The sequence below is a fragment of the Rhincodon typus genome, chromosome 4, assembly GCF_021869965.1.
Source record: "Rhincodon typus isolate 14 chromosome 4, sRhiTyp1.1, whole genome shotgun sequence".
Lineage (NCBI taxonomy): Eukaryota > Metazoa > Chordata > Chondrichthyes > Orectolobiformes > Rhincodontidae > Rhincodon > Rhincodon typus.
In genome coordinates, this window is record NC_063335.1 from 113,788,931 (window position 1) to 113,799,776 (window position 10,846).

General features: G+C 45.0%; 2 protein-coding genes across 2 annotated transcripts in view; one reads left to right on the forward strand and one right to left on the reverse strand.

The window, feature by feature from the left end:
* The window catches only part of LOC125482990 (dynein regulatory complex protein 11-like), an 8,291-nt gene extending 7,077 nt beyond the window's left edge, over positions 1 to 1,214 (reverse strand). Inside the window, exon 1 of the mRNA XM_048596203.1 lies at positions 331 to 1,214. Within this exon, the coding sequence (XP_048452160.1) occupies positions 331 to 341 (11 nt within the window). The 5' untranslated portion in view covers positions 342 to 1,214. The remainder of the gene's footprint in view (positions 1 to 330) is intronic.
* Positions 1,215 to 6,712: 5,498 nt separating this feature from the next.
* LOC109926093 (dynein regulatory complex protein 11-like) overlaps positions 6,713 to 10,846 on the forward strand; it is a 44,271-nt gene continuing 40,137 nt past the window's right edge. Inside the window, exon 1 of the mRNA XM_048596204.1 lies at positions 6,713 to 6,726. Within this exon, the coding sequence (XP_048452161.1) occupies positions 6,713 to 6,726 (14 nt within the window). The remainder of the gene's footprint in view (positions 6,727 to 10,846) is intronic.

Genomic DNA, 10,846 nt, shown 5'->3' on the forward strand with positions numbered 1-10,846 from the left:
CCTCCGACAGTGCCCGCTCCCTCATCACTGACCCTCCAACAGTGCCCACTCCCTCAGCACTGACCCTCCGGATAGTGCTCCCTCCCTCAGCACTCACCCTCTGACAGTGCTCCCTCCCTCAGCACTCACCCTCTGACAGTGCCCATTCCCTCAGCACTGACTGAGTGGTCGTATTTATTCACTAATTGGACAAGGGAACTGCTGGCTGGGCCCAGCATTTATTGCCTGTGCCTAGTTGCTATTGAGAAGTTGGTGGGGAGCTGCCTTTATGAACCATGATAGCTCCATGTCTCTGTTGGCTGTGAGTTGCACTCCGTGTCTGACACTAACCTATGAGCCATGTCTCCAGCAGAAAGTCACCGATCTGTCTTGTGTAAAGCTTCACTGCTCACTGTTCCTCTGTTGCCGGTACGTTACTGCTCTCTGCTCGTTACTCTGGTCCTTACTTTCTGATCTCGGCCTCTTCTGGTCACTGGCTGTCCTTCAATGGTTTCTGCTCATCAGTCATTAGTTACTCATGGAGGATCACTGATCAATTTCTGTCCTTTTTCTTGCCACTGTTGTTCACTTAGTGGTCAGTTCCTGGTCACTGTGGTCAGTTCCTGGTCACTTAGTGGTCAATTCCTGGTCACTGTGGTCAGTTCCTGGTCACTTAGTGGTCAGTTCCTGGTCACTGTGGTCAGTTGCTGGTCACTGTGGTCAGATGCTGCTGTGAATTCCTGTGAAATACACTCTGTGCTTGTGGGTGGGGGTGGGGTTTGGGGTGGATGGCGTGTTCAGTCCTGCCACCAGGGAGTAGTCACTCTCTCTCACTGAGCTCAATGAGCTAACTTTTTCCTCTAATCCTCATGTCCTCAGAATCCATTCCCAACTAAACACCCTCAAACTGACACCATCAATTCCACCCCTTCCACCCTCCAGGCCACTCTGATCCTCCAGACCCTGAGTGTCATTAATAAGCAACCCTCCCTCTGCCTCTAAATCTCTCCTCCAGTGACTCACACAACTCAATCCAACTCATAGCCCATCACCCTTACCCCACTCTATTTCTCTCTCTGTGAATCTCAATCTCTCTATCCCCTCCTTCTCTTTACCTTCTTTCCCTGTAACTTTTACCGCTCTCCCTGTCTGTCTCTGTCTCTCTCAGTCTCCCTATCCACTTCCTCTCTGTCTCTGTCACCCTCTCTCTCTCTCCCTCTGTCTCCCTTCTCTGTCTCTCTCTCTCTCGCTGTCTCTCTCTCTTTCTGTCTCTCACTCTGTCTCCCTCTGTCTCTCTCTCTGTCCCTCTCTCTCCCTCTCTCTCTCCGTCAACGTCTGCTCAGTTGCCCACCTGTCTGTTTTGCCTGGTCTCTAGTCGGGACATGTTCTCTCTCTCTATTTGTCTCCCTCTCTCGGTGCCTTTGGGGTTTGTTTACTTGGTCTCCGTGGAGACCAGGACAATACACAAGCTGGAGTTTGAGAGGAAGCCCTGATTCCGGGAAAGTCATCAAAACCCGCCCCTTGCTCGACCCAATCACAAATCTGCAAATCCCCCAAAACACAGTGAATCCCACAGCAGCCAATCTCAAAGGAAAACCAGCAGATAGTGAACGCAGCAGAGCCCTGTACTGTGCAGTACCACCCAGAACAAGCTGTCACATCACAGAACAAACAGCCCTGAACAGTCTAACACAATTCTGAATTCACACAACACCAGGTTATAGTCCAACAGGAACAAAAACAGAAGTCTGGTGGCATCTGAGAAGAAAAATCAGAGTTAAGATTTTGGGTTTGGTGACCTTTCCTCAGACCTGCTGAGCTTTTCCAGCAACTTCTGTTTCTGTTCCTGATTTACAGCATCTGCAGTTCTTTCAGTTTTTATAGACCAACAGGTTTATTTAAAATCACAAGCTTTTTGTGCGCTGCCCCTTTGTCAGGTAAAGTCATGTCTGACAAATCTTTTAAAGTTTTTCGAAGAGGTAACCAAGAGGACAGATGAGGGTAGGGCAGTAGATGTTGTCTGTATGGACTTTAGTAAGGCCTTTGACAAGGTCCCAGGCTAGTCATGAAGGTTAGATCACATGGGATCCAGGGAGATCTAGCTAATTGGACTCAAAACTGGCTCGATGGTAGGAAGCAGAGGGTGATGGTTGAAGGTTGTTTCTCTGACTGGAGGCCTGTGACTAGTGGTGTGCCACAGGGATCAGTGTTGGGACCTTTGTTATTTGTTATTTACATAAATGATCTGGATGTGAATGTACAAGGCATGATTAGTAAGTTTGCAGATGATATAAAATTAGGAGGTATCGTTGCTAGCGAGGAAGGTTATCAAAAATCACAGAGGGATCTTCATCAGATGGGGAAGTGGGCTGAGGATGGGCAAATGCAATTCAATACAGATAAGTGTGAGGTTTTGCACTTTGGAAAGTCAAACTGAGGTAGGACTTATACAGTAAATGAGGAGTGTTGTGGAACAGAGGGACTGAGGAATAGAAGTACATAGTTCATTGAAAGCATCGTCACAGGTGGACAGGGTGGTGAAGAGGGCACTTAGCATGCTGGCCTTCATCAGACGAAACACTGAGTATAGGAGCTGGGATGTTATGTTACAGTTGTTTAAATCGTTGGTGAGACTGCACTTGGAGTATTGTGTACAGTTTTTTGTTCTCATCCTGTTGTTGGAAAAACATAGTTAAACTGGAGAGTGTGCAAAGAAGATTTATAAGGATGTTGCCAGGACTAGTAGGCCTGAGTTATAGGGTGAGGTTGGCCAGGATAGGACTTTATTCCTTGGAACGTAGGAGACGGGGGGTGACCTTGTTGCAGTGTATAAAATCATGAGGGGCAGAGATAGGATGAACGCATATCGTCTTTTTCCCAGGGATGGGGAATTGAAAACTAGAAGGGCATAGGTTTAAGGTGAGAGGGGAAAGGTTTAAGAAGGACCTGAGGGGCAACTTCTTCACACATTGAGTGGTGTGTATATGGAATGTGCTGCCAGAGAAAGTGGTTGAGGCAGGTACAATAGCAATATCTAAAAAACATTTGGAAGGTGTATGGATGGGAAGAGTTTAGAGGGATATAGACGAAATGTGGGCAACTGGAACTAGCTGAGTGGGCACTATGATCAGCATAGACCAGTTTGGGCTGAAGGGCCTGTTTCCATGCTGTATTACTCTATGACTTTAACTTGGTGTCATGTGACATCTGACTTTGTCCACTCCAGTCCAACACCAGCACCTCCACATCATAACACAGCCCAGAAACAGCTGAAGGTACTAGATACTGCAAAGGCTACGGGCCCTGACAACATTCCAGCAACAGTACTGAAGACTTGTGCTCCAGAACTTGCCGCTCCCCTAGCCAAGCTCTTCCAGTACAGTTACCCGACAATGTGGAAATTTTCCCTGGTATATCCTGTACGCAAAAAGCAGGACAAATCCAACCCAGCCAATTACTGCCCCATCAGTCCCCTCTCGATCATCAGTAAAATGATGGAAGATGTCAGTAACAGCGCTATCGAGCAGCACCTGCTCAGCAATAACCTGCTCAGTGACACCCAGTTTGGGTTCCGCCAGGGCCACTCAGCTCCTGACCTCATTACAGCCTTGGTTCAAACATGGACAAAAGAGCTGAATTCCAGAGGGTGAGGTGAGAGTGACAGCCCTTGATTTCAAGGCTGCATTCAACCGAGTGTGGCATCAAGGAGCCCTAGCAAAACTGGAATCAATGGGTATCGGGGGACAAACTATCCAGTGGTTGGAATCATACCTGACACGTAGGAAGATGGTTGTGGTTGTTGGGGGTCAATCATCTCAGCTCCAGGACATCTCTGCAGGAGTTCCTCAGGGTAGTGTCCTAGGCCCAACCATCTTCAGCTGCTTCATCAATGACCTTCCCTCCATCATAAGGTCAGAAGTGGGGATGTTCGCCAATGATTGCAAAATGTTCAGCACCATTCGTGACTCCTCAGATACTGAAGCAGTCCATGTTCAAATGCAACAAGATCTGGACAATATCCAGGCTTGGGCTGACAAGTGGGAAGTGACATTCACACCACACAAATACCAGGCTATGACCTTCACCAATAAGACATAATCTAACCACCGCTCCTTGACATTCAATGGTGTTACCATCACTGAATCCCCCACTATCAACATCTTGGGGGTTATCATTGACCAGAAACTCAACTGGATTCATTCTATAAAAAATAAACCATAAGAACTAGGAGCAGGAGTAGGCCATTCAGCCCCTCAAGCTTACTCCACCTTTGGATATGATTATGGCTGATCTCATCTTGGCCTCAACTCCACTTTCCTGCTCACTTTGCACAACCCTTCAATCCATTACTAATTAAAAACCTGTCTCTCCACTCCTTAAATTTACTCAATGCCCTGGCATCCACCACGCTCTGGGGTAGTGAATTCCACAGATTCCCAACTCTTTGAGTGAATTATAGAACCCTTACAGTGTGGAAGTAGGCCATTCAGCCCATCGAGTCCACACCAATCTTCTGAAGAGGATGCCACCCAGACCTTATCCCTGTATCCTTGCATTTTCCACAGCCAATTCACTTAACCTGCATGTCTTTGGACTGTGGGAAGAAGCACTTTGTCTAGAACAAAGAGCAAAGAACAAAGAAAATTACAACACAGGAACAGGCCCTTCGGCCCTCCAAGCCTGCGCCGATCCAGATCCTCTATCTAAACCTGTCGCCTATTTTCCAAGGATCTGTATCCCTCTGCTCCCTGCCCATTCATGTATCTGTCCAGATACATCTTAAATGACGCTATCGTGCCCGCCTCTACCACCTCCGCTGGCAACGTGTTCCAGGCACCCACCACCCTCTGCATAAAGAACTTTCCACGCATATCTCCCTTAAACTTTTCCCCTCTCACCTTGAAATCGTGACCCCTAGTAATTGAGACCCCACTCTGGGTGGGGTGGGGAAGCTTCTAGAAACAATTAATCAGGATAGGATCAGTAATCACATGGAAAAGGTGGGATCATTGGAAAGAGAGATAGTAGGAACTGCAGATGCTGGAGAATCCGAGACAACAAGGTGCAGAGCTGGATGAACACAGCAGGCCAAGCAGCACCACAGAAGCAGAGAGGTCTGCTCCTATGATGCTGCTTGGCCTGCTGTGTTCATCCAGCCCTGCACATCATTGGAAAGAGTCAGCTTAGATTTCTAAAGGGAAATTGTATTTAACTAATGTTTTGAAGAGGTAACATTTGGAGTAATGTAGACAAACTGATGGCACAAGTTGAGATAAAAGAATATAATCTTGTAGCTCTTATGGAAACATGGTTACAAGGTGAACAGAACTGGGAACTTCACGTTCAGGGATATTTAACCTTTCAGAGAAACAGGAGGGGTGGAAAAGATGGTGGGGTAGCACAGTTAATAAGAAATGAAATGAGAACAATTGTGAGAGATGGACTAGGCTCAGTATGTTTGGGCGAAGATTAAGAAAAAGCAAGGAGAAAGGGCCACTGATAGGAGGACGGTATAGATTACCAACCTGTGGGAAAGGCTATAAATATACAAATAAAAGAAGGATGTAAAAAGCATGAAGAATAAGTATGGGTGACTTTAATATTCATGTTGATTGGGTTAATCGAATTGGAAAGGGTAGATATAACAACAAATTTCAGAGTGTATTCGGGATAGTTTCCTAGAGCAATGTGTCACGGAACTAATCAGGGAGCAGGCTATTCTGGATCTGCTAATAAGTAATGAGGCAGGTTTAGTAAATGATCCCAGAGTAGTTGTGGTCCCTTATTTAAGGAAATCATTTCACTGGAGGCAGTTCAGAGGAGCTTCACAAGGATGATCCTGGTATAGAGTAATTATCTAATGAACAAAGACTAAGCATGCTGGATCCCTACTCACTGGAGAGTGAGAGGGGATCTCATTGAAATATATACAATTCTTCAGGGGCTTGACAGATTAAATGCTGAGAAGATGCTTTCCCTCATGGGAGAGTCTAGGAGCAGAGGGCATAGTCTCAAAATAAAGGGGCACAAAAATTAAGACTGAGAGGAGGAGGAATTTCTTCTCTTAGAGAGCTGTTGGAACACCTTGCCACAGAAAGCTGCGAGGGGTGGGGTGGTGTGAGTGTTGCAGAGGCCTTGTGTATATTTGAGGCTGCGATAGATGGCTTATTAATCAGTTGGTGTATCAAGGCTTAGGGGAAGGGCAGGAAAGTGAACATGAGAAATGTCAGATCAGCCATGATCCTATTGAATGACAGAGCAAGCTTGTGGGCTGAATAGCTGACTCCTGTTCCTATCTCATATGGTCTTATGGTAAAACTCCCTCTAGATACTAGTAATCATAACATGATGGAATTTAATATTCACATTGAGAGTGAGAAGCCTGGCTCCAAAACAACTGTGTTTAACTTAAATACAGGGCATTACAGTGAAATGAGGATAGAGTTAGCTATGGTGAACTGGGTGGATAGATTAGTAGGAATGACAGTAAATGATCAGTTGTAGACATTTAAAGAGTTAATTCATGACTGTCAGCAAAACATTCCAGTCAGCAGGAAGGATTCTAAGGGAGGGATAAATTAACATAACTAACCAAGGAATTGGAAACAATATCAGAAATTGCTGGAAAAGATCAGCAGGCCTGGCAGAATCTATGGAGAGAAATGAGAATTAACATTTTTTGTCCCGTGACCCTTCTTCAGAACTTATTGTAGCAAGGAAAGGGTTGGTATATATGCTAAAGAAGAGGTGAGATGGATCCCAGAGAGAATGGGTAAAAGTCAGCCTGGGGGAATGAATAGCTATTAATTGAGACCAGTAGTAGCTAATAATGGGATGGATGTAGCAGTAGCCCATATAATGACACAGCCTGGTGTGTGGGGGTTGGGATAAAGACATGGGGGAAGATGCTCAGACCCTAAAGTTACTGAAGTTGTTATTGAATCTGGAGAGCTACAGGGTCCCTAAGTCCATAATGAGGGAACCCTATCTCTGTTGCGGGAGGGAAGAGCGGGGCAGGGCCAATAAATGTAGCCCAGCCAGAAACACCCATGTCCCGTGAGTGAATAAAACAGAAGTTATAGAGCGTTATAAATCAACAATTCGTATTTCCTGATTTCCATTGGTTAAAGACAATTTGTTTGTAAGAAATAGTTATTTTCTTGTTCAGTACAGAAACCCGGTGAGGGTTTTCTTTTAGCCTGAGTTTGTTAATCAGGTAAATTGGGAACTTGGGGTGGATGGAGTAAATATTTTCACATTTGGAATAACTTTGGGAATAATGGGACTTGATTTCCAGTGAGTTGTGACAAAGTTTGGGGCATTGTAGCTGGGATTTTGGAACAACTTTCGTGTGATCATAGGTAGTGCTTTCACTTTGCTGCAAAATCAGTCCCCAGGAGTAACACTGCGCCATCTGCAGGTAATTTCCTAATTACCTCAACCACCCCCCCACCCCACCCAACTAATCTAGACATCAAGTCCCAAACCAGTTGGCTTGTATACATTGGGTCTGGGTAACACTTTCTACCTACTCCATTTACCAGCACTCTGGCTTACGCTGAACCCTCTGGAAGGAAAACTAAATCCTTCTACAGCAAGAGAGTCTGAGTAGACCCTGGAGTGCTAAGTGGTATGGAGTGCTAAGTGATAAAAGAATGAACAGAGACAGCATTTTTCATACTGTAATAAAATAAAATTCCATTACAGGCTGCTAAATCCTTCTGGCAGCTGCAGTAGATGCCCCAACAAACTTACAGGAGATCAGGAAACAATGACAGAGAGTGCTGGAAAACCTCAGCGGGTTTGGCAACATCGGTGGAGAGAGAAACAGAGTTAAGGTTCCAGTTCTAGCATCACTCATCTTCAGAACTGCCTTCTTCAAAAAAAACTAAGTTGTTTGAAATGGCAGGTACACTAGAAGTGGGACTTATTGAAACTTGTAAGAATGAGTTTGAAAAGGGATAGCAGAAGGAAAAGACCATGGATCAAATTTTAGTTTTCACAACAACTAAAAGACTGGGAGATAGACACTGCTGTGGGTGCAGGAGGGTAGGTCGGGTAGATGAGAGATACAAAAGGCTTTTTTCAAAAGGGAAGATAAACCCTTTTTCTTAAAAGGAAGAATCTGAGCCCATAACTACATGAGGGTTCCAGGGTCTACTCAGACTCTCTTGCTGTAGAAGGATTTAGTTTTCCTTCCAGAGGGTTCAGCGTAAGCCAGAGTGCTGGTAAATGGAGTAGGTAGAAAGTGTTACCCAGACCCAATGTATACAAGCCAACTGGTTTGGGACTTGATGTCTAGATTAGTTGGGTGGGGTGGGGGGGTGGTTGAGGTAATTAGGAAATTACCTGCAGATGGCGCAGTGTTACTCCTGGGGACTGATTTTGCAGCAAAGTGAAAGCACTACCTATGATCACACGAAAGTCTGAGTGAGGCTAACGTGGTGAGCAGTGCCAGGAACAGATTCCTGGTATTTTTCCAGGCTGTGTGGTAACCAGAGAAATGGCTTAACCAAGTGAATCACCAGAGGTCACAGTGATAACACAAGCAGATGTTTGGGGAACTTAATGATGAGGATAATTCGAAAGAGGGGTTTGTTGTGTCTTCAGTAATTGAGGCTCGGAAACAGATCCTGAGTTAACGTAATGAGAATGGACAGCTCACACTGATGCTGAAGGAATTCTGGAGGGTTATTAGATCAAAACCAGAGTTCAGATGAGGAAGTGCAGACATCCTCACATACCTGCAGATGAGGAATGGACAGTTGTTTATCAGACAGCATAGGGAGATATTGAGAGTAACACATGGAATTTCTACAACAGGGCATATAGGAATATAGAAAACACAGGCATGGATAAACGGGTAGTTTGCATGACCAAGAGTTCAGAAAGATGTTGTACAGTTCTATAAAACATATCAGACATGTCAGGAGGTGGATAAATTTCAGCATGTAATCAGACCTGCACCTTTCACACCCTCAACCATTTTTAACAAACTATCTAATCAAGTATAACTGAGTTGTAATGGCCCATTAGTGAAAACTAAAGCAGGACATCAGGGTATCTTTATAATGATAGTCGTGACAACTCAGTTCCTACAGGTTATTCCTGTAAGGACTATTACAGCGAAGGGCGTGGTGGTAAGGTTAACATAGTTCAGAAGAAGGGTCACTGGACTTGAAACATTAAATGTGCGTTCTCTGCACAGATGTTCTCCGCACGGTGGCTCAGGGGTTAGCACTGCAGCCTTACAGCACCAGGGACCCAGATTCCACTCCACCCTCGGGTGACTGTCTGTGTGGAGTTTGCACATTCTCCCTGTGTCTGCATGGGTTTCCTCCGGGTGCTCCGGTTTCCTCCCACAGTCCAAAGATGTGTAGGTTAGATTGATTAGCCATGGGAAATGCAGAGTTACAGGGATAGGGTTGGGGCAGTGGTGAGTCTGGGTGGAATGCTCTTTAGAGGGCTGATGTGGACTTGTTGGGCCAAATGGCCTGTTTCCACACTGTAGGTATTCTATGATGCTGCCAGACCTGCTGACTTTCTCCAGCATTCTCTGTTTTGTAAGGTTAACATAATTTTTACTCATTATAGACTTCTATGTGACATATAATCTGATCAGGGTTCTAACTTTATCTCTAAAGTTTTCCAGGAGATCATTAGCAGTTTGTGGATAAAACAATTGAAGCCCAACTGTGTTATCATCCACAACAGGGAGCTTTGGAGAGATCCCTTCACACTCTCAAAGCCATGAATAGGGGAAGGCAAGGGCCAAGTGGTATTGTCATTGGGTTAATCCACTGGTTGACCCAGGTAATGTTCTGCGGACCTGGGTTCGAATCCCGCCATGACAGATGGTGGAGTTTGGATTCAATAGATATCTGGAATTAAGAACCTAATGATGACCATGAATCCATTGTTGATTGTTGGAAAAACCCATCTGGTTCACTAATGCCCTTTAGGGAAGGAAACTGCCATCCTTACCTGATCTGGCCTATGTGTGACTCCAGACCCACAGCAATGTGGTTGACTCTTAATTGCCCTCTGGGCAATAAGGGATGGGCAATAAATGCTGACGCAGCCAATGATGCCCTCATCCCATGAAAGCAAAAAAATGCAAATTGTCACAAATACCCAAAGGATTGGATTTCTTACTATTTGCCTCCAGAGATGCCCCAAACAAATCTACTGGATTGACTCCATTTGGAATGGTTTATGGTCATGAGATTTGAGCTCCATTTAAATTGATCAGGGAGAAGGTCTATCCTCAATATTGCATCATGTCTGCACGTTTCTAGAGAGACTCACTGGAGCATGTGGGGAGGCTAGAGACATCCACCAGTCTGACAGGTGACAGTGAGAGACGGGGCAGATAGACATTCAGCAGCAAGCACATTCACACTGGGAGGAAAAGGGTCAGTACTGTAGCCTTGGGCAGGGTGAACGTCTGAAAGTGAGGTTCAGTGGATCATACAATGTAGTGAGGAGAGTTAGTAAAGTGATTTTTCTGATAAATACTCCTGATTATGGGAAGAGGAATCAGATCTGTCACAGAAATGTGTTGAAGAGGTATCAATGTAAGGAAGAGTATAAGGAGGAGTGAGTGTGTCTGGCGGTGAGAGGAGTGAAAAATGACAGTGGGGTAGAAACAGAGTGAGACAGTGAGTGAGTTCACAAAGTGAAGCCCCTACAATGACACTCACTACCACAGAAATACTGGGACAGTTAGACACTGTGTTCTCAGATTTAGAGAAAGGACAATGGAGGATCTTGTAAGATTACAGAAAAAGTAGAAGGGAATCTATAGTGATCCACCTGGATATACTACATTAGGTTAACATGAAAGGAGACTAAGACCATAAAATCT